This window comes from Oncorhynchus clarkii, chromosome 11, assembly GCF_045791955.1.
Source record: "Oncorhynchus clarkii lewisi isolate Uvic-CL-2024 chromosome 11, UVic_Ocla_1.0, whole genome shotgun sequence".
Lineage (NCBI taxonomy): Eukaryota > Metazoa > Chordata > Actinopteri > Salmoniformes > Salmonidae > Oncorhynchus > Oncorhynchus clarkii.
Genome location: NC_092157.1, coordinates 35,048,806 through 35,075,596, shown reverse-complemented (window position 1 = coordinate 35,075,596; position 26,791 = coordinate 35,048,806). Strand labels below are relative to the sequence as shown.

The window sequence follows — 26,791 nt, the reverse complement described above, 5'->3', positions numbered from 1 at the left end:
CTGTTAAACAGCCACCACTAACATTGAGTGGCTGCTGCCAACACACTGACTCAACTCCAGCCACTTTAATAATGGGAATTGATGGGAAATGATGTAAAATATATCACTAGCCACTTTAAACAATGCTACCTAATATAATGTTTACATACCCTACATTATTCATCTCATATGTATATACTGTACTCTATATCATCTACTGCATCTTTATGTAATACATGTATCACTAGCCACTTTAACTATGGCACTTTGTTTACATACTCATCTCATATGTATATACTGCACTCAATACCATCTACTGTATCTTGCCTATGCCGCTCTGTACCATCACTCATTCATATATCTTTATGTACATATTCTTTATCCCCTTACACTTGTGTCTATAAGGTAGTAGTTTTGGAATTGTTAGCTAGATTACTTGTTGATTATTACTGCATTGTCGGAACTAGAAGCACAAGCATTTCGCTACACTCGCATTAACATCTGCTAACCATGTGTATGTGACAAATAACATTTGATTTGATTTGAAAGGGTCTGAAAAAAAAATGCTAACATTTCTAAACATGTTTTGCTTTGTCATTATGGGGTAATGTGTGTATATTGAGGAAAAAAAATAATGTAATACATTTTAGAATAAGGTTGTAACTAACAAGATGTGGAAAAAGTCAAGGTGGGTGGTTGTATTAATTTGGGATCTATTGCATCCCACAACTGTAGCAGAGTATGTTTGGAATATTTATTTCTCGCACAGGAGGACAATTTAACCAATAGAATAGGTCAACGTATGTACTATGGTGGATAGTAGATTGACATAGGCTAGTGCTTTTGCTGTTCGTTAGGCCTACTCATCATGTTGGCTGATGAAAAGTAGGCTAAATGTGGACAGTTCTATCTTAAATATGCACCTAGGAATTCGATAAGAGGGACTTGAGCGGGTTGCGTCCCCGATGTTTCCGTCTTCATTCACTTGTAGCCTACTTCTTAGCGGAAATTCCTGCGAAAAGAACCCGATCATGTGACGGGCATTGGCGACATCTGAGAGAGCCATGTGACTGAGAGGTGCTTCGGAGCACGGCAGCTGGGAGAAGGGAATTATAATTAGCCTATTATATTCAGCCCAAGGGCACAACGGCCACTTTGGCCTCAAAAGGCATGGATTTTTTTTTAGGGGGCATTACAGCCACACAAGTGGGATGCCGCTGGGAAATTGGAGTCCTGATGAGAATATTATCAAGTGCTTGTCAAATTGTGAGAGGCTGATGAAGAGTGTGCAGGTTGCAACTTTTTTTCATATCATCGTTAAAGTCCCATCATGTAGCCTTAGAATTGTATTAAACATCAACAGCCATATGGCATAGCCATATCAGGGCCTAACATAAGGACAACTCAGTGTATGTTCTTCTGAAATAGACTACATTTTCTTCATGTCATGTGTCTTTAGACCTGTCTAAAATAAAGAATGGACTTATTGCGAATGTGTAGGCTATATTAAATGGATTTATTAGACTTTTTAAAATGTAGATGTTCCAAAGGTCTGCATCAGTGTCTTGTGGACTATGCATGGAAGCCAGGAGATGCTAAATGTGTTTGTTAATTAACGGTCAATTACCGCGAGACCGGCAGTTTATTTGCATGGCAATCACCGGCTGACAAAATGTCGTAACCACCACAGCCCTAGTGTCAATCAATGTTCCTATTTGTCACTGACTGATGTTTAGTGTACATTATGTCATTTCACCTGCACCATTCATTATTGTCAGGCATCAGCTTTATGTCTACGTTACCTTGTTCGGTAACAGTAGCCATGACCCAGAACAACAAGGTTGACTGATTTCCATCAGCTAACCAGTTTGTCTGTTTGTTTGTTTCCTATTCCTTCTCCCTCGCTCCCTCACTCTCACTCTCTGTCCTTGGTAGGAAGAGCACATAGAGGTGTCATTGAGATGGCCTCTTGGCTGTATTGAATGTGTGTATTCATCAGTGAGTTTCCTTAGTGCGCACACTAATTTGTGTGTGCACGTGCGCTTGTGTGTAGACTTTGAGCATGCGTTTTTGTGCGTGCGCGTGTTTCTGCCTGCCTGCGGTCCTCTCAGTGAAAGCCACAGCAGGTGGCCTGGAGCAGAAAGGCCCGGCGGAAGGAAGTCTGGGCCAGAGTGATCTGTCCATTTCTCACTGACCATCCCAACACTCCCTCCATTTCAGAGCAGTCAGCACAGGGGGATTCATGTCCCTATGAGTTCTAGTCTGGGTGCCAGTCTGTTTCTGCTCTCTTGCCAACTCCCCATGGAACTGTAATGTAAAACAATGTCATCAATGGAGTTAGCAAGAACAAACAGATCTGGGAACAGATCTGGGACTATCGGTCTAGTCCTCAAACAGCTCTACTTGCTATGCAATCGTGCCATTTTTAATCACGATGGGGAGAATCCTAACTGAGTTTTCAATTAGTCATGTATTGTTGAGGGGGCAGGGTAGCCTAGTGGTTAGAGCGTTGGACTAGTAACCGGAAGGTTGCAAGTTCAAACCCCCCAGCTGACAAGGTACAAATCTGTCGTTCTGCCCCTGAACAGGCAGTTAACCCACTGTTCCTAGGCCGTCATTGAAAACAAGAATTTGTTCTTAACTGACTTGCCTAGTTAAATAAAAAAAGTATAAACATTTAGTAAAAACCATTTGCGGAAGTTAGCATTCAACTTATCTTGCAGAACTCCCGGAGAAGGGTGAAGTTGCCCCTAGATGGTGATCTTTGGTCAGTTTCACATTTTCCCCACTCTAGATACAGTATGTACTGACCCTAGATATGTACCTATGGGAAATGTCACCCCGGAGCCAGAACTCCAGGCCGTTTAATGGTGAATGAACATGTCTCCGCTCACCTCCATGTTATCAGCTCAGGACCTTTTCATGAAGCTTGTGTGGAATGTCCAGTTCTTTCCCACTGTCAGGAAAGAATGGGCCGGGGGTGGAGGATACGATATACACAGAACCTTCATTCCACTGCAGTCTACAGTCGTGGCCAAAAGTTTTTAGAATTACACAAACATTAATTTTCACCTCAGTTTGTATGATGGCAATTTGCATATACTCCAGAATGTTATGAAGATTTGCCATGCAAATGAACTGAATCCCCAAAAAACATTTCCACTGCATTTCAGCCCTGCCACAAAAGGAACAGCTGACTTCATGTCAGTGATTCTCTCATTAACACAGGTGTGTTGACGAGAGAGTGTTGGCGAGGACAAGGCTGGAGATCACTTTGTCATGCTGATTTAAGTTCGAATAACAGACTGGAAGCTTCAAAAGGAGGGTGGTGCTTGGAATCATTGTTCTTCCTCTGTCAACCATGGTTACCTGCAAGGAAACACATGCCGTCATCATTGCTTTGCACAAAAAGGGCTTCACAGGCAAGGATATTGCTGCCAGTCAGATTGCACCTAAATCAACCATTTATCGGTCATCAAGAACTTCAAGGAGAGTGGTTCAATTGTTGTGAAAAAGGCTTCAGGACGCCCAAGAAAGTCCAGCAAGTGCCAGGACCGTCTCCTAAAGTTGATTCAGCTGCTGGATCGGGGCACCACCAGTACAGAGCTTGCTCAGGAATGGCAGCAGGCAGGTGTGAGTGCATCAGCATGCACAGTGAGGCGAAGACTTTTGGAGGATGGCCTGGTGTCAAGAAGGGCAGCAAAGAAGCCACTTCTTTCCAGGAAAAACATCAGGGACAGACTGATATTCTGCAAAAGGTACAGGGATTGGACTGCTGAGGACTGGGGTAAAGTCATTTTCTCTGATGAATCCCCTTTCCCATTGTTTGGGGCATCCAGAAAAAAAGCTTGTCCGGAGAAGACAAAGTGAGCGCTACCATGGGGTTGCTTCTCAGCCAAGGGAGTGGGCTCACTCACAATTTTGCCAACACATCCTTTGAGAGCAACTTCTCCAAACCATCCAGGAACAGTTTGGTGACAAACAATGCCTTTTCCAGCATGGTGGGCACCTTGCCATAAGGCAAAAGTGATAACGAAGTGGCTCGGGGAACAAAACATCAATATTTTGGGTCAATGGCCAGGAAACTCCCCAGACCTTAATCCCATTGAGAACTTGTGGTCAATCTTCAAGAGGCGGGTGGACAAACAAAAACCCACAAATGCTGACAAACTCCAAGCATTGATTATGCAAGAATGGGCTGCTATCAGTCAGAATGTGGCCCAGAAGTTAATTGACTGCATGCCAGGGTGGATTGCAGAGGTCTTGAAAAAGAAGGGTCAACGCTGCAAATATTGACTCTTTTTCATCAACTTCATGTAATTGTCAATAAAAGCCTTTGACACTTATGAAATGCTTATAATTATACTTCAGTATTCCATAGTAGCATCTGACAAAAATATCTAAAGACACTGAAGCAGCAAACTTTGTTGAAATTAATATTTGTGTCATTCTCAAAACTTTTGGCCACGACTGTACAGTAGAGGTCTTCACGGATCCACCTGTACCCGAATACCAGAGACCCAACCCGGGACCCGAGCGGGTCTGGATCCAGAATTCTGAATAATGTCATGGGTCTGGGTCGCATCTGATATGATTGTCACGGGTCTTGGATATATGTCATTTTAACCGACTTGTCCGGATGGACCCATACAGATCCGAATGCGACTGCTGCAGTAGAGAGAGACATGTTATAGTTTCTGCTGCTGCACTTTGCTGTTCACAAGAGTGCATGTCGTTGGCCAATCATAAGTCATCAAAGCGGCAATAGGCTACAGTCATACAGGCTACAGTCAAGTTAGGAGATATCTCATCAGTGGAGGAAGATGGAGTTAAAAAGATGTAATTAAAAGTTAAAGGAGAAGGATAGGCTACAACTGGTAGGCTGTTCTGTTACTTTATATTCTGAATGCAGTTGTTGTTTGTAACTGTGTAGGACGAGAAAGCCCATTTTAATACATATCAGGTCCCGATGGGAAAGCCCCAGGTTCACTTTGGAACGGGTTCAACATACTATAATTATGTTCTGCCGTGTTCAGCAGAATTGCCGAAGATGTTATCTTATTCTGTTGTAATGCGTTGTTTTTTTTTGTTGATAGCTCTACAGAATATTCTGTGATCTGAGATTTAGAGTAAACGCATCAAATCCCTTTTGATGACGAAAGCTGATTCTCCAGTTTTAATGTGGATTTAGTGCGACTATTTTTAATCCTCTACTATTAAAACTTTTGTGGAGGGACTCAAATCTATTGGTATCCATCCAAATATAAGTGGACTGACAAACAGTGCAGACTGCCAACTGATTTAAATCTGTACAGCTTTAAATAATAGCTCCAAGCTATCATCTCCAGCCTTGACCCTCCAATCTGGGCTGACCTTTGGGATCACGCAGAAGGGACCACTTTAGCCCTTTTAATCTTAGCGGTGTTATTATTTCATAGTTTTTCTACCAAACATACTTTCAATAAAGTTTTGTTATGAGCATTTGCATTTTCCTCTGTTAAATATATTATCTGTCCGGGTACAACACCGTTCTAAAGGTTATTTAACTCTGTGCCACTGTGGCAGCCAAACCTGCCTGCGCAAGAAACACGGTGCACTCAGGACAGCGGGCTGTTCACTGGAGAACTGTAGCACCAATCACTGGTATGGAATACATATAAGTGTCACACCCTGACCGTAGTTTGCTTTGTATGTGTCTATGTTAGTTGCTTGTGTCAGCACAGTTCTTAGGATAGCTTCACGGTCGTTATTTGTTTATTTGGTTTTGTACAGTTTACTTCGTGTTTGTTGTCATCTATTAAATGATGCATTTACACCATGCTGCGCTTTGGTCCGCTTCATACGACGATCGTGACAGAATCACCCACCAACCAAGGACCCTGGGCACAGCCAGGAGAATATCGTCGCCGCAAGGAAGAGCTGGAGGCAGCGAAGTCAGAGAGGCGCTGGTATGAGTAGGCAGCACGGCGGCGCGGATGGAAGCCCGAGTCAGCCCCAAATATGTTTTTGGGGATGGCACACAGGAAGTGTGGCGAAGCCAGGTAGGAGACCTGCGCCAACTTCCTGTGCTTACCGGAGGGCGAGAGAGTCCGGGCAGGCACTGTGTTATGCTGTGGAGCGCACGGTGTCCCCAGTGCGGGTGCATAGCCCGGTGCGGTACATACCAGCTCCTCGCATCGGCCGGGCTAGAGTGGGCATCGAGCCAGGTGCCATGAAGCCGGCTCTATGCATCTGGTCTCCAGTGCTTCTCCTTGGGCCGGCGTACATGGCCCCAGCCTTACGCATGGTGTCCCCGGTTCGCCAGCACAGTCCAGTGCGGGCTATTCCACCTCGCCGCACTGGCAGGGCGACCGGGAGCATTCAACCAGGTAAGGTTGGGCAGGCTCGGTGCTCAAGAGCTCCAGTGCGCCTGCACGGTCCGGTCTATCCATTACCACCTCCACGCACCAGCCCTCTGGTGGCAGCCCCCCGCACCAGTCTGTCTCTCCGTCTCATCCCTACAGGTGCTCCCGCCTCTCCAGCGCTGCCAGAGCCTCCCTCCTGTCCGGTGCTGCCGGAGCCCCTCAGTCCAGAGGCGCCAGAGCCTCCGCCCCTCAGTCCGGAGCTGCCCCTCAGTCCGGAGCTGCCCCTCAGTCCTGAGCTGCCCCTCAGCCCTGAGCTACCCCTCAGTCCAGTGGGGTCCTTTAGTAGGATTGCCAGTCCTAGGTCGGCGGCGAGGGTCGCCGCTCAAAGGACACTACTAAAGTGGACTAAGACTATGGTGAAGTGGGGGCCACGTCCAGCGCCAGAGCCGCCACCACGGACAGATGCCCACCCAGACCCTCCCCAATAGGTTCAGGTTTTGCGGCCGGAGTCCGCACCTTGGGGGGGGGGGGGGGGGGGGGGGGGGTACTGTCACACCCTGACCATAGTTTGCTTTTTATGTGTCTATGTTAGTTGCTTGTGTCAGCACAGTTCTTAGGATAGCTTCACGGTCGTTATTTGGTTTTGTACAGTTTACTTCGTGTTTGTTGTCATTTATTAAATGATGCATTCACACAACGCTGCGCTTTGGTCCGCTTCATACGGCGATCGTGACAATAAGGAACTTCGTCATTCCTTCTCCTCAGATCTCACCAAGTCAAGTCTCACCCCTGCTCAGTCAAGTTTCACCCCTCCTCTTCAACACTCACCCCTCCTCGAGAATCAACCGGTGGTGTCACGCAGTTCTGCGAGGCCCCTATACATTTTTCCATGGGGCAGAGGGATCAATGTGCAGTTTTATAGCTAATCTCATTCTTTTCTACACATTCTTTTCCATGAGGCCGAGAGAAAATGTTGCTATTTTAAAGCTAATTTACTTGAATTCTAAGCATTTTGCCATGGCTTATGACGTGTTCATATGCTATCTGGGTGGCTTGCGACCCGGGGCAAAACACTGGTGATGAAACACTAGTGAGCACACCAGGGGTGAGGAAGTCAGGGGGTCAAGAAGCCTCAGGTGGCGGTGGAACACCGCCACCTTTCAGCTAAAGCAATTCCAGGGTGAAGTTTCCCCCAGGTACAGATCTAGGATCAGCTTCCCCTCCCCCAATCCTTAGTGGGGCAATGAAAAACGGACCCAAGATCTTGGGGCAACTTCACCCTACACCAGCCAATGCATTCCAAATGTACTAGAGTGCAATCTGAGCCACAAGAACCCTATGCAAATCAGGTCTACACTTTTGACGCCAAAATGTGTTTGTGTTTTCCTCCGCTTGCTACATAGTGATATTTGCTGTCTTCTTAAGCAAACTATTCCTGAATCTTTCGCTGTCTCAGAACACAATGCTTTTGATTTAGACAGAGGGAATGAGGCAACTTCGACCTAGTTTTGGAAGGACACGTTTCTATTCTATTTCAACATCAGCTAATGCACTGTGAGCTTTTCCCTGATAAGACAACACATCTATGGTCTGCATTTATTCTGTCTCCTTCAGATCAGACCGAGGAAATGTTTGAGGGTTGTAAATAACAGAACTTTTCCTTTTTCAACTCTACTTCGCCCAGTTACAGGAATATTTTGTGGTGGACTACTTGCTACACAGAATGACACCACTGGAAATCCTTTCATGTATGTGTGCTGTTATTCTGTTATAGGTTATATGCTCAGGGCAACAGGATGCTGTCAGTAATTAGAACATGTTACTAAATTTACTAAATTTAGCTCCTACAGCAGCTCCTACACATATATGTATAACTTTATGCGCTGTATTGCCTGTTTGCAATTAGTTTATTTTAGTTTGCGTCCGTTATAATATAGGGCCCTATGAAATCCGCGTAACTTTTTTCGGAGTTCCGTTTAATTGTTTTCCCAAATTCATTTTTTTTCCGTTTTAATTTGTCTGAATTCTGTGTTTTACAATTTATGCTAATTTTAGCATCAGAAAGAGTGTCTAATAATGTGAATGAATAAAAAGTGAACCATTTAATAAGATAGAACAGTACAGTTGTAATGATGCAACACATTGCACTATTTTTTTTATCAAGGCAAGTGCTTCAATACAGAGTTCTAATAAGTGTTTCATTATAAATGGAAAAAAGTAAGGCAAGAATCTAGGCAACAATGCAGCAAACTTCTCCTCGGTTTCCAGCTGGCCGAGGATGTTTGCGACGGCCTGGGATGATGACTTTTCTGCCAACAAAAACTCTCTGCACAGATGAACATGCTCTGCGTGGTACTTCACTGCCCCAAACCAGCTATTCCATCTGGAGCTCGCTGCTTCATGTGGAGCCTTGGTCTGCACAAACCCCTTCATAATGAGGAAGCTCACCCATCTTCTCTTTCTGGCAGGGTTCTTGAAGAAGACAGATCTCATCCATGTCACAAGTGATGCAACTTCAGAGAAGTATTTTTAGTGCTGCCAGGTCTCACTCATCAGATTAATGACATGGCAGAGACAGGTTACATGGACCCTTGGGCATCACTCCTTTCAGAACCTCCTTGTATGCCTTCAGTCAGTAGGAGGCATTATCTGTGACCACTGCCCAGGCGTCATTCAGGTTCAGATCGTTGCTGTGGAGGGAGGCTAGTATAGCTTGGGAAAACTTTGAGTAGATGCATCTGTCCATGAAAATGACATCCACCAGAAAGTACTGGTTTTCAACACCTTATGTTTTAACCTAAAATAATATTGTGACAAAGCAAGTGTTATTAAAATGTCAAGTGTAAACACAATATAGATACAGCGATAGTTAGCTAGATGGAGAGGCAGTGTTCAATTCACATTTCAGAATGTAAATGTCGGCTATTGCAACGGTATATTAATAGGCTGTTAAGTTAACTCACCAATGACAATGTTTAGAACGCTGGAATCCCTTGCATTTGTTGTCTCGTCAACAACCACCGGAATCTTATTCCCACGGATCTTCTGTAGAACGGCAGTCACGTGTTGGTCGAACACACCGGGCAGGTGCGTTTGACGGAGGCTGCTCTCATTTCCGGGCACCGCTCCTCCCTGTTTGCCGTGCTTCACTAGAAACGGCCGTAGCTTTCTTAGCTTTCCTAAGGGGATGTCAGACTCGGCGCACACAGCCACAAAGTCCTGAATAAATCCTCGTCTTGAATCTGCTGATGCGCTTGCACTAGTAATGGTCGTTTGAAGAGGCATGCTCTGGATAACATGGTGTTTTTCCTTGTTCTTCACATGGGCTTTAGACTTTAAGTGGTCATCATACATGTTTTTACGGGTCCAATCAATAGTATGTTGACAGAATTTATTGCCTGACTCATAATAGTCGTTTGGGTATTGCGCTTCTCTGAATTTAGGGGTTAGTGCCGTTTTTTTTTTTTTAATGATTACTTTTATTTTTTTGAGGACTTGGCCCTCTCAGACGGCCTCTTCGACATGTTTCTCAAAGAGACAGCCAAGTCCCACACACGACCGACCCCCCCCCCCCCCTCAAAACACCCCAATCGAAAACGGAATTGTTTCTCTAAGCCTACTCGTCTGTAATTTTACAATTATGAAATAATTTGTTACTACAATAATTAGGCCCACATTTGATTTAAAAAATATATATATATTTCAGCCAAATCATGTAATATTCTGCAATATTCCACGTTTTAAAGTTGAATCCATGTTTATAACCAAATTCTGCGATTCCGTCCGCATTTTCCGCATCGCGGAAATCATAGGGCCCTAATAATATTTAGCTAGTGGCCTCCATGGAAATTCGCAATTACTTGTAAATAGACGCCCAGTTACTTTGTAATAGACTCCCAATGGGCTTTTCTTTGTGTTTTTGACTGAGATAATCATTATCATCAGCATAGTCTCTACACTGTGATCAATGCAGAGTAGATGACATTGCAGCGCATTCCTATCTCATCTCGCCTTGTTTTATTTCTCCCCCCGGGTACTCTCTGAGAAGATTGGGCTTGGTGTTGAAGACGACAAAGCATGATGTGGGCTAAACCCATCATGTCATTATGTGTGTGGGTTGCTTTAACTGTGGCCTGTACTGATAGCGGGTTAGCTGTGAGCTGATGAAGGCTGTCAGCCAAAGCCTGCCCAGCCACTACGGATCACGCCATGACAGCCAAGAGTGTCGTTAAGCTCCACCGGGACAGAAACCATCAGATCACTGGTAGCCTGAGGACGTTATCCTTCTTGAGGACTTAATGTTATTGGATCACAGGAAGGATCGACACAGACAGGTGGCACAAGGAGAATAATTAACTGTGGTAAATGAAGCGAGTGCTATAGTGGAAATAGTCGGAGAACAATAAAAAGCCAGGGAAGTAGTTGGGCCTACCATTTAAGCCCTCGTGCCCTCATCTGTTCTTCAGATAGTTCCCTCCCCCACCCTCTTTCAGCCTATGTCCACCACACCAGGTCTGTACATATATGGAAGCAGGTTGTTATGTTTCTCTCATCATCCTCACAGCCAGCGCAAAGCCTCCCTCCTCATAATCCTTCATTCAGTTGGCCAGGGGATTCTCTCTCTCTCTCAACAGATTCTTCCCTGCGCTGACAGTCCCCCATGTGAGAGGGTTTGGCACAAAATCCCAGCCCACTCTCTGTGTATCTTTGGCACACGCGCATGCACACATAAATACGGTCTTTAAAAAAAAAATATCTCTACATTCAGAGCAAATCTCTACCGCTCTCTTTGCCAGGCAATGTTATTCTGCTCTGATTATCTGCATTTGTGTATCGGAGGGGGGCTATGGGGATTAGCGTATGGGCGAAAGCATGACATGAGATGAAGAACAATCACTTGTAACACTGCACTAGGCATCTTCAAGGCTATGTGAACCTGCTGCTGTGCCCATTTACTTAGGATGGGAGAAGAGTTTCACTTGGGCCATGGGTTAAGGAAGGGGCTTTTTAAAACGGCTCGGGCGTGAACGCTTGGAGCGTAAGATCACGTTCCCCTCCTCCGCTGTCTGTTGATACAAATGCGCCAGAGGAACAGGTGTGTATGTGTGTCTACGCAGTCGGGTGCAGGCTGAATGCGCACGGCCTTTCCAGCTTTACGTGTGTGTGTGTGTCACCCAGACTAATCCAGTCTGTTTTCTCAGCGAGCTAGAGCTCATTCACTATATGACTGTGTTTGACTCACTGTGACGTAAGGGGGGCGAAGTTGGCGAATGGTTGACTGTGTCTCCGTTAGAAGAATGTTGCACCAGATGGTCTCTTGAGTTTTTTTTATACAGATGTTGTAATGGCATTGATGCAGGCTGGAGCCTTGCGACTGGGATGTAAAGGCCTGGAACTGTGGCGTGGCAAGTTAAGTGACCTGTCTCTGGACCACTTCTTTCTGATGGTAAAGTTCAAACCAACCACAGTCAACCAACCCAACCATTTCTACCCACCAGGAGCCCAGCAGTTAAAAGGGAGGGTGGGTTAGACTCCTTTTTTAAAGGGAGGTCTGGTTCTGTAGTTACTTGGCTGACAGAATTCCTTGGCCTCCGAGCTGAACATCTGTGATTAGATTCATATGGACCAAGGCTTTTAATTATTATTAGTATTCTTTATTTTTACAAATCTGCGTTCACTTAATATAGTTTGATCAGATACTTTGACTCCGTATCAATTTGTAAACATTAATTTACCATAATTTCTTTGCTAGGTAGTGTTCGCCCGATATACCTGCGCCAATACGCAGATATTTTTCATCCTATAGCTTTATCATCTTCTTTTTAAACAGTGAGCCAACATGAGATTAAAAACACATTTTCTCATTGCTCCTTCTTGTCCCTCTACAGCAGACATAGAGTGAGCAGTATGTTTGAAACATTGAATCACAATAAAAACGCAGTATCGAATCGCAATACATATAGAATCATGGGAATACATATCGTATTGGCAACCAAGTATCGTGATAATATCGTAAAGTGAGGTCCTTGGCAATTCCCAGCCGTACTCTTAAATCAGTTTTATAGAGAACTACCGACACGTAATTCGAACCATAGCATGCAATTTATTCAGTGTACTTGGCAGTTCTGCTACTGACAAACTCTGGACTTCTGCCATTCCCTTTTTATTTATTTTATTTTTATTTAACCAACCAGTTAAGAACAAATTCTTATTTTCAATGACTGCCTAGGAACAGTGGGTTAACTGCCTGTTCAGGGGCAGAATGACAGATTGTCAGCTCTGGGGTTTGAACTTGCAACCTTCCGGTTACTAGTCCAAAGCGCTAACCACTAGGTTACCCTGCCGCCCCTTTCTGTCCGTCTCTGTCTTCTAGGCCAGTGTTTCGCAATCGTAGGCGTGCAAAATTCCGGCAACTTTCCCAAAAATCACATGATTTCTAGAAATCCTAGTTGGAATATTCCTGTAATTAGGAGGGAAACAATATGGAAATCTGGGGAACCTGTAACCAGGATTACTTGAATTTTGCACTGAATGTCCCTGGGATGTTGCTAACTGACAGGTCGCTTAGTCAGTTCACAGTCACACTGATTTAGTCAGCTCTCAAGAGTAAATAAAAGTCCTCCTTCAAAGTAAGGAATTAATCATAGCTTGTTTGCCAGTAAACTCCCAATTTTGAAAGACAGCTACCCACCTCAGGGTAGAGAAAACGATAGCGAATCCTGGCTGTAACCCTCTGACTAGAGCAGCTGTTTCCGAGATCAGTCAAAACATCTGGAGCCTGCTTGCTATAGGAGCGTGTCTGATGGCAACCATATTTACTAGGCCTTCTCTTCACAAAGGAATGCCTTGACATAACACTGGCCAATTCTGTTGGATGGAAGAATGACAACAATGCAGATGGGGAAGACGCCAGTGTAGATGTGTTGTAGCTTTTTGGACATATGGTTTCACGTAAGAGTTACTGGTGGTTAAGGCGACGTGCCGATTCGCCAACCGTCTCTTGAATTATGTACTCGCACACGCTATTGCATGGATGTAGCAATGGTGGAAACTCCCTCCTGCCAATGCTTACACCATTCCTATGCTTTTAAATCCATGACAAGGAGTGTGCAAGTGCACACTTCAGAAGAAGGATGGAGAATTGGGGCAATATATATAGTTTTTAATGGCCGGTGGCCATGTTTTGCAACACTTATTGTGATGTTTGACCCACAAAAGAAGTAGCAAATGTTTATTCTGGGGGTGAAAACATGCTTTTAAATCCTTTTCTCAGAATTCTCACCATTTTGCCTCATCAGCACTGAATTTCAGATGCTGTCAATTTGGAATTCATATGCAATAAACATCTCCTTAAATCCTACAGGTATACAACACAACAGCCCTAAACCCCTTTATAAAATCTCTTTGCATGTATTCTTTTGCGTTGGCTACACTAGACTAGTGCTGTGCGTGAACCCGGTCATGTGTTTGATTATGACCATGTAACATGCGTTAGGAAGAGTGATGCTCTACAACCAAATCATTTTTAGATCAGATTTAGGATTTTTGTCCCCAGATTAATAAAGCATCATGGGCTTGTGGCTTAAGCCATAAAATTACAAACAAATGGTTTATGACAAAACATTTTAATAGACGTAGAGTCGTCTAGGTTGCAGGATGACTACAGAGGTAGTCATCTCATTGTTAAAGGCATCCTCCTAACCAGTCCATATGTTGTAATCCTTAATCATTTTTTAACCTCTTCGCTTTCATCGTTGTTTCGACTGATGAAGTGCCACCCCTGCACACTCAGCCTATCACGTATATGCCGAGGGTGACACAGTGAATACTGTCCTGAAACTATGCTCTAACTAAGTGTGTGTGTGTGTTTCCCTCCAGACGTGACCATGGGCTGCATCAAGAGTAAAGAAGACAAGGGTCCCACCATGAAGTACCGGCCGGACAATGCTTCGGCCTCAGACGTCATCGCCCCCCACGTGGGCCCCTACGGGCCCGACCCCACCCAGCTGCAGCAGAACCAGCCACCTTCCTCTGGACCCGCCACAGGCTTCAACCCCCACGCTATCACCCCCTTCGGAGGAGCCTCCATCATGACCCCCTTCGGAGGGGCATCCACCTCCTTCTCCGGTGCTCTCCCCGGAGCATTCCCCGGTGCCGTATCAGGTGAAACTCGCCTACTATCCACTACAATCCGAACTTGAGACGTTAAGGCGGGTAGCCCCCCCCCCCCCCCCCCCCCCAATCACGTGTTGACATCAATGGATGATTTGTGCAATGCGTTTGTGTGCATGTATCTTTCGAGTGTGGGTTTCTTTTCGCACCCGTATGCCTTTCTATCATAACAACAATGCTATATAAGCACTCTTAAGGTGTGCCATATGAGACTGCTATTGTTCCTTCACAAGGGCCCATATACTTATTTTCCAACAGAATAGTTGGTGACCTGACAACTCAATATCCGGAGTCGCTCGAAAAAACCACCTGCCATTGTGTTCCAGCCAATTCAAATCCAACGGACTATCGTCATCTCCCTCTAGATGTCCTTCAGTCACATTGTACACAGGTGCCATTGGCAACAACAACAAAAAAATCAGCAACGATTGAAAGAGACATCTTTTTATAGGTCTACGGTCCCAGTGAGCAGGGAGACGAGATTGAGCCCTCCTGTATAGGTGGGATTAGGTTTGTAATCCCCCCCCTCCCTGTTGTGTTATCTGGTCTCGGGGTGGTGGCGGGGCTCCATGGCACGTTATGGAGTTCCTCTACCAGTTAATGGGATTAGTGTTGGCAGCTTTGTGTTGTTCAGCGTTGGTTTAGATGAACATGTGCTCCCTGTGAGGTGTGTCATAGGCTGTGTCCGAAATGGCACCCTTATGGGCCCTGGTCAAAAGTAGTGCACTAACAATATATAGGGAGCAGGGTGCCGTTTGGGACGTAGCCGTAGATGGTTATCCACACAATCTGCCTACCTATCTAATCTCGGTCCAGTAAGCAGAATGGCTTACATTGTGTTCTGTATTGACATTACAGCTGTGAGATTAGATGATCTGTGCTATGCTATTATTCATGCTTTGTAATTGTTAGATTGGCACCGAGCTGACGTAAGCATTTCCCCTACGACGCTAAACAAACAACAACCTTGCCGGATGATGGAATCCACTCCCGTCAGAGCAACCAATTTAGTATCCACCCCCCCTGACAAATTAATACCTGACATGAATGACAGTCTTTCCCTTTACCCTTCCCAATATATCCATTGCAGACCTGGGATTAAATACTAGAGTGCCAGATGTGCAGTTTTCAACAATAATATTGATTCCATTGCACCAGGGAAGCTCAATTATGCCCAGCTTAAGTGTTTTCAAATCATTTCCAATAGTATTTCAACCCAGGTCGGATCCAGGGCCAATGGCGTGTCTATGTTGCTTTCCTGACACGTGGCAGTTTTGCTCATATTTTTATACGCTGGACATTTCCATAGAGTAGAATTAACGTCGGGGAGAAAATTGTCAGGGAGCGCGCAGGCTGGAGACCACGGATCTATTGCTCCCCTCCTCTCACAACAGTGTCACACTACACATACCAGTCACGTACCACCGCTATGGAAACAGAACGCGCCGCTACAGATCTACGTTCTCTGACTGACCTCCCCATGGTCCCGTTTATCTTTGCAGCAGAGTTTGTTTCTGTCAATGTCACTGGATGTTGACAGTACCAATCTTGGCACAAAGGTCGCCAGGTATTTATAGAAAGTCTTTAGTAGGCTGTTAGTAGCTCAAAATGCCGTCATATTCGGACTTTTTCACCATCTGTACTGGTTCTCCACCAAAATGAGTCAACAAATGTATATACTGTCCATGAATTTCACTTGTGCTTTTTGAACGTTTTACTGAATGTTTTCTGTGTGTGTGTGTGTGTGTGTGTGTGTGTGTGTGTGTGTGTGTGTGTGTGTGTGTGTGTGTGTGTGTGTGTGTGTGTGTGTGTGTGTGTGTGTGTGTGTGTGTGTGTGTGTGTGTGTGTGTGTGTGTTCAGGTGGGGTTACGTTCTTCGTGGCCTTGTACGACTATGAAGCCAGAACTTCAGACGACCTGACGTTCAAAAAAGGGGACCGCTTCCAGATCATCAATAACACGTGAGTTCTTGTGGGCCCTGGCCAAAAGTAGGCCACTATACAGGGAATAGGATGCCATTTGGGATGCAGGCTCCCTCTTTGCACCTGTTCTATACAACTTTCTTCCTACATGTTAAATAAAGGTTAAATATAAACATGGATTTGAGTTTTGTTTTCACCCTCTGATCCTGTTTTTTTACACCCAGATTGCTGGAGTCTTTCATTTATTTAACGAAACCCCTTTAACATAGATACCATCATAAATACCGTCATAAATACCTCTCTGCTCTAGAATGTAGCCTTGGTTGACTTTGTTCAATTCAAATATAATGCATTGCTGCGTGCCATAATATAGCTATAGAACACATGCATAAAAGACAGCATGTACAAGACATAACCAGACTACCGTTACTAGGAACCGTGTGTGCTGGAGTGTGCAGACATAGTAGTGACACTAGATCTGGATGATTCTCTCTCTCGCTCTGTGTTTTTCCCCCTACAGAGAAGGGGACTGGTGGGAGGCGCGCTCCATCAACACAGGGAAGAAAGGATACATTCCCAGTAACTATGTGGCTCCAGCTGACTCCATCCAGGCTGAAGAGTAAGGCCCTTGTTTATCCTCTCACCTAACCTAACCTGATTAGGACCTTCCACTGACACAACAGCGCTATCCTAACCACAGCATCATGATCATGCATCACATGCCTCTCACTGGAGGCCCATTCACATTTCTTTAATTAAATTGTATTTTATTTAACCAGGCTGGACAGTTATTTGCAATGACAGCCTCCTGGGCTACAGTGGGTTAACTGCCTTGTTCAGGGGCAGAATGACAGATTTTTACCTTGTCAGCTTGGCGATTCGATCCAGCAACCTTTCGGTTACTGACCCAATGCTCTAACCACTAGGCTACCTGCCGCCCCCAAACTAGAATAGCTCATAGCTTCTTCTGCTCTCCTGAGGCCATATCTATCAAGCGTCTCAGAATAGGAGTGGTTCCTCTGTCCATGCAATCTTATTCATAGCGATCTACAGATGTAGGATCTTAATTAGATCAAGACAACTTTCCTGCAATTTTCAATTTGTAGTGTATTTGAGGTTTAAAAAGGCTTCATTTTCATAATGTATCAACCCCTACCAAAAAAATGCCCATGAATTTAATCCACATGATAATTTGCATGACTTGTTGCTGCAGGATTATTTTCCTCCTGTGGAAAACGGTCTCAAATTTAAAACGGGCTCTAAATCAGCACTCCTACGCCTGAGACTCTTGATCCATGTGTCCCCAGGGGGTTTCATCTACCATCTCGTGTTGGATATAAGCCTAGAGGTTTATGATCGTTTAGCAAGGAAATAGAATGTAATCCTGTTTGTTCGATGACCCCTGACGGATTCAAATAATTCTGTATTTCCTCTCATTGTGTATTTCAAGTTTCACTTTTCCAAACACGGAAATGATCCTTATTGAGTCAAATAAAGTTAATAATAACATAAGCCGGTAAATCAAGTCAGTTAAGAACAAATTCTTATTTTCAATGACGGCCTAGGAACAGTGGGTTAACTGCCTGCTCAAGGGCAGAACGACAGATTTGTACCTTGTCAGCTCAGGGGTTTAAACTTGCAACCTTCCAGTTACTAGTCCAACGCTCTAACCACTAGGCTACCCTGCCGCCCAAAAGTCAAACTTAATGTGTGTCCTCTCATAAGAATAGAATGATGTGCTAGTTCTGGAGCGCAGTAAATACCTGGAATGGCTGGGGTTTCTCAAGGACAGATTTGGGAAAGGATAATTTTTTACAAAGGCTCAACTCATTCTAAGTCTGTGTTCTTCCTCAGGTGGTACTTTGGTAAAATGGGCCGTAAAGATGCTGAGCGGCTGCTGTTGAATCCAGGCAACAACCGAGGCACCTTCCTGGTGCGAGAAAGTGAAACCACTAAAGGTGACGATGATTAACGTGGAAAACGTGCATGGACTGCATCTCAAGTAACACGCTATTCCCCATGTAGTGCACTACTTTTGAGGGTTCATATTCATAAAGTGTCTCAGAATGTGGGTGTGCTGATCCAGGATCAGATTCTCCCCGCCCAGAATAATCTGATTCATTGTGATCTAAAAGGTGAAACTGATCTTAAATCAGCACTTGAGCTCATATGGTGCCCTAAGTAGTGCACTATATGGAGAATAGGGAGTCATTTAAGACCTAGCCAGTGACACTCTCATTTACATGAATAGATAAAGCCTAGCTCTTAATACTGTTGGTTGGATGGACGAAGAATCTGGTCATTGTCTCCTCCAGGTGCCTACTCCCTGTCCATACGAGACTGGGACGATGCCAAAGGCGACAATGTGAAACACTACAAGATACGTAAACTTGACAACGGGGGTTACTACATCACCACGCGCGCCCAGTTTGACACGCTGCAGAAACTGGTCAAACACTACACAGGTAGGTATTGTAGCTCTTTTTCATAGGATCTCTCTCTCTCTCTCTCTCAGCCACTCACTCACCTCTCTTCTCTAACACTCTCTTACGGACCTGCAACCCTCCAAATGTAACCTTGCTGAGCGTGAGACACTCCTATTCATTTCAATGAAACCTGGGTGGAAGCAGCACGGCTCCGCGTGAGGCTTGCACCGCTCATCGTAAAATTAGACTGGTTCTATTTTGAAGAGTATGATGTGCAGCTCACACACAAGAACACTTAATAAAGTGGCTTACGTTCTGTTCACGCTGGCAAAAGGTCACACGTTCAGTGTGTTACCTAAAAAACAACTGTTTTCCCAACAACCGAGTGTAGCTCCCCAGTAACTTTCTCATTCACAGCTTCCCTCCCTTCTCCAAGAGCAGAGCAGTTCCTGATCTAAAATGTTCTCTCTTTTACCACAGTCTCTCTCTGTCCCTTGTCTGTGCTTCGGTAATACCTGGCTTACCTGTAATTGTCCCGGTGATTTCTTCAGCTAGAGGAATGGTACTCAGATTGAATATTTAATGGATACCTTCCTTAAGTGCTTCTCTTGCCGCTAAAGGAGAGAGGTTAAAGCGCTCTGGGAGAGCACACTTTACGGCTTGGTTTCAAAATGCACCAGAGAAGAGAAGATTATGTCCCAAATGGAACACTGTTCACTACATAGTGCACTACTTTTGACCTTAGCCCTATGGGACCAGACGAAACGTAATGCACTGCAGTGGGGCAAAAAGTATTTAGTCAGCCACCAATTGTGCAAGTTCTCCCACTTAAAAAGAGAGGAGAGAGAGGCCTATAATTTTCATCATAGGTACACTTCAACTATGACAGACAAAATGAGAAAAATAATCCAGAAAATCACATTGTAGGATTTTTAATGAATTTATTTGCAAATGATGGTGGAAAATAAGTATTTGGTCAATAACAAAAGTGTACCTCAATACTTTGTTATATACCCTTTGTTGGCAATGACAGAGGTCAAACGTTTTCTGTAAGTCTTCACAAGGTTTTCACACACTGTTGCTGGTATTTTGGCCCATTCCTCCATGCAGATCTCCTCTAGAGCAGTGATGTTTTGGGGCTGTTGCTGGGCAACACGGACTTTCAACTCCCTCCAAAGATTTTCTATGGCGTTGAGATCTGGAGACTGGCTAGGCCACTCCAGGACCTTGAAATGCTTCTTACGAAGCCACTCCTTCATTGCCCGGGCGGTGTGTTTGGGATCATTGTCATGCTGAAAGGCCCAGCCACGTTTCATCTTCAATGCCCTTGCTGATGGTAGGCTTTGTTACTTTGGTCCCAGCTCTCTGCAGGTCATTCACTAGGTCCCCCCGTGTGGTTCTGGGATTTTTGCTCAACGTTCTTGTGATCATTTTGACCCCACGGGGTGAGATCTTGCGTGGAGCCCCAGGTTCGAGGGAGATTATCAGTGGTCTTGTATGTCTTCCATTTCCTAATAATTGCTCCCACAGTTGATTTCTTCAAACCAAGCTGCTTACCTATTGCAGATTCAGTCTTCCCAGCCTGGTGCAGGTCTACAATTTTGGTTCTGGTGTCCTTTGACAGCTCTTTGGTCTTGACCATAGTGGAGTTTGGAGTGTGACTGTTTGAGGTTGTGGACAGGTGTATTTTATACTGATAACAAGTTCAAACAAGTGCCATTAATACAGGTAACGAGTGGAGGACAGAGGAGCATCTTAAAGAAGAAGTTACAGGTCTGTGAGAGCCAGAAATCTTGCTTGTTTGTAGGTGACCAAATACTTATTTTCCACCATCATTTGCAAATAAATTCATTAAAAATCCTACAATGTGATTTTCTGGATTTTTTTTCTCATTTTGTCTGTCATAGTTCAAGTGTACCTATGATGAAAATTACAGGCCTCTCTCAACTTTTTAAGTGGGAGAACTTGCACAATTGGTGTCTGACTAAATACTTTTTTGCCCCACTGTATATAGAGAATAGTGTGGGACATAATCTACTTTTCTCTGGTGCATTTTGAAACCAGTAGGTCCAAGCCGTGTTAAACCATCCTCTTCTCATTCACATTTTAGCTGAATTTAGGCTGAATTTAGCCATATCGCAAACACTTGAAGTAATGTGTGAAATGTCCCCTTTTAAGCTACGTTCGGTTTTCCTTGTATATTAGTTACTCCTGTGACTCATAAAAATGTTGACCATGGTATTTATGTGTGTGGGTGTGTGCGTGCGTGTATCTGTGTGTGTGTATATGTGTGTGTCTGTCTCCCCGTTCAGAGCATGCAGACGGGCTGTGCCACCGGCTGACCACGGTGTGCCCCACGGTGAAGCCCCAGACTCAGGGCCTGGCCAAGGATGCCTGGGAGATCCCCCGGGAGTCCCTCCGCCTGGAGCTCAAACTGGGCCAGGGCTGCTTCGGAGAGGTCTGGATGGGTAAGACTGTACACACACACATACAGACAGACACAGACACACACACGTACTTGACACTCCGAATGGTTTGGATGGGCAAGACAGACAGGGAATATACAGTGTGACATATTAATGTATTACTATGACTTTTAAAATCACCCAGCAGTGCTATTTGTAGAGTTAGCTCCGAGTAATTGTTAAAATTTTTAAAAAACAAGCTACGCATGGGCAGTACCAAAACAAGTGAACAAATGATTGTCTCTTCGCAGCAAAATCTGCAGAACTGTGAGGGTTGTATCCCCCATATACTGTATATGGCGTTATATTGGTTGCAAGAATTTTGTTTAATAATTTAAATTGGAAAAACTCTACGTTTTGAACCCGGTGCCGTTTTGTGTATCAATTCATAAACCATGTGAATGGAATTGGTGTATCAAAAATCTCCTCACAACTATTTTTCAACCAGTATGACGCATCTGTCAATTGTTTGGTCCTAAAAATGAAACTGGGATACTTTTTTTTATTTATCACAATTTTCTATAGCCAACTTTGGTCTTTAATGTAAGGCTAACAGACAAGTTCCTTACCTTCTCACATATCCACTTGTGTCATCCATTTTTGCAGTAATGCTGCAATCAGTTGGTTGTAATTTTGGGAAGAGCAGATTTCCATGTATTTTTGTTAATTGCGTGTGTGACATAACTCCACCAGTCCTATTTATGATATAATTCATAAAAATCATATTTATTTATTTTCATAAATAATGTTTTTTCATCAATTAGTATATTTGAGTTAAACCATAGTATTTGTTCTGTCTTTTATAGTGGATTAAACTGAAATTGCAACCAACCAACTGTTCCTAGGCTGTCATTGTAAATAACCATTTGTTCTTAACTGACTTGCCTAGTTAAATAAAGGTTAAAATGTATATAAATATTTATTTTAATAAAAGGGAAAAGGACATTCTTAGAGAACCAGTTCAGATTTAAGTATAGTTTTTGTGTGATTGAAGCCTTTAGTGAGAGTTCCGATGCTTTAATATTTAATAATTTCTGCCCTCAAAATTAATATTCATGATATAAAAAGGCTTGTTTAATTTTGTCTCGCTTCTATTCTAAATAAAGTGAATATTTTTTGCTCATATAATAAAATAAAAAAACGTTTTTAGGTGTAGGCAGTAGTATAAGTAAATAGGTAAACTGGGATATGACTGAATAATTAATCAGGGTGCACATCATTATTCAGTATTAATCCAGAGATGTTAGAAAATGATCTAGCTCCTGTCAGGCTGTGCAGGGATCCAAATCAGCGTACAATGACACCTTCGTTTTTAAGCCCTGGATTTCTAGCCCCTCAATATTGTTGTCGGATCTGACTTTAATAGCTAACATTTCGATGGCCATAATAAATAGATATGCCGATAGTGGACAACCTTGTTTTACTCCTCTTGACAATGTATTACTTTCTGAGAAGTAGCCATTATTTACTATTTTACATCTGGGTTACTGTACATAACTTTAACCCATTTTATAAGAGATTCTCCTAAATTAACATAGTCCAGGCATTTATATATACATTTCGGGCGTACTTTATTAAAGGCTTTTTCAAAGTTAGCTATGAATACCAGGCCTGGTTTCCCTGATTTTTGTTGTTATAGTGTTCTATTGTTTCCAGTACTTATCTTATATTATCTCCAATGTATTGTCCATATAAAAACCTGTTGTAAATGACTATTGTATCTGGAAATGGCAGATTTGTTTATTTTTATGGAATACCTACATAGGCGTACAGAGGCCCATTATCAGCAACCATCAGTCCTGTGTTCCAATGGGGGTTGATCCAAGTTTATCATTTTAAAAGGCTAATTGATCATTAGAAATCCCTTTTGCGATTATGTTAGCACAGCTGAAAACTGTTGTTCTGATTTTAAAGAAGCAATAAAACTGTCCTTCTTTAGACTAGTTGAGTATCTGGAACAACATTCAATTACAGGCTCAAAATGCCCAGAAACAATTAACTTTCTTCTGAAACTCATCGGTCTATTTTTGTTCTGAGAAACGAAGGCTATTGCATGCAAGAAATTGTCAAGAAACTTCAGATCTTGTTCAACGCTGTGTACTACTCCTTTCATAGAACAGCACAAACGGGCTCTAACCAGAATAGAAGGAGAAGTGGGAGGCCCCGGTGCACAACTGAGCAAGAGGACAAGTACATTAGAGTGTCTAGTTTTAGAAACAGACGCCTCACAAGTCCTCAACTGGCAGCTTTATTAAATAGTACCCACAAAACACCAGTCTCAACGTCAACAGTGAAGAGGCGTATCCGGGATGCTGACCTTCTAGGCAGAGTTGCAAAGAAAAAGTCATATCTCAGACTGGCCAATAAAAATAGAAGAATAAGATGTTCAAAATAACAGACACTGGACAAAGGAAGATTGAAAAAAAATGTTATGAACAGGCAACTCTAAGTTTGAGGAGTTCGGATCACAAAGAAGAACATTTGTGAGAGCGAAAAAATGAAAAGACGCTAGAGGAGTGCTTGACACCATCTCTTGTAAAGACGACTAGCTTTATTGAGCCTCTGCCATGTATATCTCACTCGGTCAGGATATTTAAGCCTCCATATATCCACTAGTTCCCATATACTGATAATATTAGTAATTTCCTTAAGTGTGTGAGGGTGATAGTTTGCAGTGTGATTTCCTTTATGTTCCATTGAGTTACACTATATATACAAATAATGTGGACACCCCTTCAAATTAGTGGATTCGGCTATTTCAGCCACACCCATTGCTGACAAATTTATAAAAACGAGCACACAGCTGTGCAATCTCAATAGACAAACATTGGTAGTAGAATGGCCCTACAGAAGAGCTCAGGGACTTTAACATGGTACCGTCATAGGATTACACCTTTCCAACAAGTCAGTTCTTCAAAATTCTGCCCTGCTAGAGCTGCTCCGGTCAACTGTAAATGCTGTTATTTTGTTGTGAAAACTTCAAGGTGCAATAAGGCTCAGCCGCGAAGCGGTAGGCCACACAAGTTCACAGAACGGACCAGAGAGTGCTGAAGCGTGTCGTGCGTAAAATTGTCTGTCCTCAGTTGTGAAACTCCCTACTGAGTTCCAAACTGCCTCTGGAAGCAATGTCAGCACAATAGCTGTTTGTCGGAAGCTTCATAAAATGGGTTTCCATGGCCTAGCAGGCAGCTGCTCAAGGCTAAGATCACCATGCACAATGCCAAGCGTCGGCCGGAGTGGTGTAAAGCTCACTGCCATTTGACTCTGGAGCAGTGGAAACATGTTCTCTGGAGTGATGAATCACGCTTCATCATCTGGCAGTCCGACAGACAAATCTGTGTTTGGCGGATGCCAGGAGAACGCTACCTGCCGAATGCACAGTGCTAACTGTGAAGTTTAGTGGAGGAGGAATAATGATCTGGGGCTGTTTTTCGTGGTTCAGGCTAGGCCCCTTAGTGAAGGGAAATCTTTGTCTAGATAGGTGTGGAAGAACTTGACTGTCATGCACAGAGCCCTGACCTCAACCCCATCGAACACTGTTGGGATGAATTGGAACGCCGACTGTGCGCCAGGTCTAATCGCTTAACATCAGTTCCCGACCTCACTAATGCTCTTGTGGCTGATTGTAAGCAAGTCCCTGTAGCAATGTTCCAAAATGTAGTATATTTCGCCCCCATGTACACCTACAGTACATATTCAGATTCAGATTCTCAGCCAACGTAATTTCGAACACATTCACCTTGTTTGTACCCCTTCCCAACTCAAGAGAATACTTTGTGTGAATGCATATACAGTTTGGCTGTTTATTAAGGCATGCCAAATTGAGCATGAATGGGAAGATTTAATTAACCAATATCTAGTCCAAGCTGATGGAGCTCGCATATCCCCTTTCCCCCCAACACCCACACAAGTGCCCCCCATTGTGACCCATCTTCCGAAGCACCTCTGTGCAGTCAGACCATTTTATTATTCTGTGCCGCCAGGGCCACAATAATATGCCCCCACTCTGATTGTCCAAGTGCAACTCCCTCCCCATGGGTTACTGCAGCCAGTGTTTCCAGCACAGCCATTACCTGGGTGGGGGTACTCCACCGGAATTCCCACCAGCTAGGTGCGAGGTCATCAAGGTTCTCATTAGCAGCTTTGAGAAAATCCCATCTGGGTCTTTGGCTTTTGGACCTACCCTGCCAGGCAGGGTCAGACTTGTGGGGGCGGTGCTGATTTAGTGGATCTCAAACCGCATCCACCTTTCTGTCATGACTGAATAGGCTACTTGCAGCAGGCCTATAAAACGGATAAGGACTAATCCTTAGTGGGTGGGTCACTCAGGTGGGTGTCTAGGATATAGGGTTGGCACTGTTCGATCATGATAGGACAAAAAACAAGTTGGTTAGGACATCTACTTTGCATGACACAAGTAATTTTTTCCAACAATTGTTTACAGACAGATTATTTGACTTATAATTCACTGTATCACAATTCCATTGGGTCAGAAGTTTACATACACTAAGTTGACTGTGCCTTTAAACAGATTGGAAAATTCCAGAAAATGATGTTATGGCTTTAGAAGCTTCTGATAGAATAATTTACATATTTTGAGTCAATTGGAGGTGTACCTGTGGATGTATTTCAAGGCCTACCTTCAAACTCAGTGCCTCTTTGCTTGACATCATGGGAACATTTTTAAAAATCAGCCAATGCCTCAGGAAAAAAAATTGTAGACCTCCACAAGTCTGGTTCATCCTTGGGAGCAATTTCCAAATGCCTGAAGGTACCACGTTCATCTATACAAACAATAGTACGCAAGTATAAACACCATAAGACCATGCAGCTGTCATACCGCTCAGGAAGGAGACGTGTTCTGTCTCCTAAAGATGAACATACTTTGGTGCGAAAAGTGCAAATCAATCCCAGAACAACAGCAAATGACCTTGTGAAGATGCTAGAGGAAACAGGTACAAAAGTATCTAGATCCATAGTAAAACGAGTCCTATATCGACATAATCTGAAGGGCCCCTCAGCAAGGAGGAAGCCTCTGCTCCAAAACCGCCATAAAAAAAGCCAGACTACGGTTTGCAACTGCACATGGGGACAAAGATCGTACTTTTTGGAGAAATGTCCTCTGGTCTGATGAACAATAATAGAACTGTTTAGCCATAATGACCATCGTTATGTTTGGAGGAAAAAGGGGGAGGCTTGCAAGCCAAAGAACACCATCCCAACCATTAAACACGGGGGTGGCAGCATCATGTTGTGGGGGTGCTTTGCTGCAGGAAGGGACTGGTGCACTTCACAAAATAGATGGCATCATGAGGACGGAAAATTATGTGGATATATTGAAGCAACATCTCAACACATGAGTCAGGAAGTTAAAGCTTGGTAGCAAATGGATCTTCCAAATGGACAGTGACCCCAAGCATACTTCCAAAGTTGTGGCAAAATGGCTTAAGGACATCAAAGTCAAGGTATTGGAGTGGCCATCAC

General features: G+C 43.8%; 1 protein-coding gene across 1 annotated transcript in view; it reads left to right on the top strand.

Moving 5' to 3' along the window:
• LOC139420463 (tyrosine-protein kinase Yes-like) overlaps window positions 1-26,791 on the top strand; it is a 50,113-nt gene that overhangs the window by 9,071 nt on the left and 14,251 nt on the right. Inside the window, exons 2-7 of the mRNA XM_071170637.1 lie at window positions 14,202-14,486; window positions 16,356-16,455; window positions 16,937-17,035; window positions 18,271-18,374; window positions 18,732-18,881; window positions 21,155-21,310. Of these exons, the coding sequence (XP_071026738.1) occupies window positions 14,210-14,486; window positions 16,356-16,455; window positions 16,937-17,035; window positions 18,271-18,374; window positions 18,732-18,881; window positions 21,155-21,310 (886 nt within the window). The 5' untranslated portion in view covers window positions 14,202-14,209. The remainder of the gene's footprint in view (window positions 1-14,201; window positions 14,487-16,355; window positions 16,456-16,936; window positions 17,036-18,270; window positions 18,375-18,731; window positions 18,882-21,154; window positions 21,311-26,791) is intronic.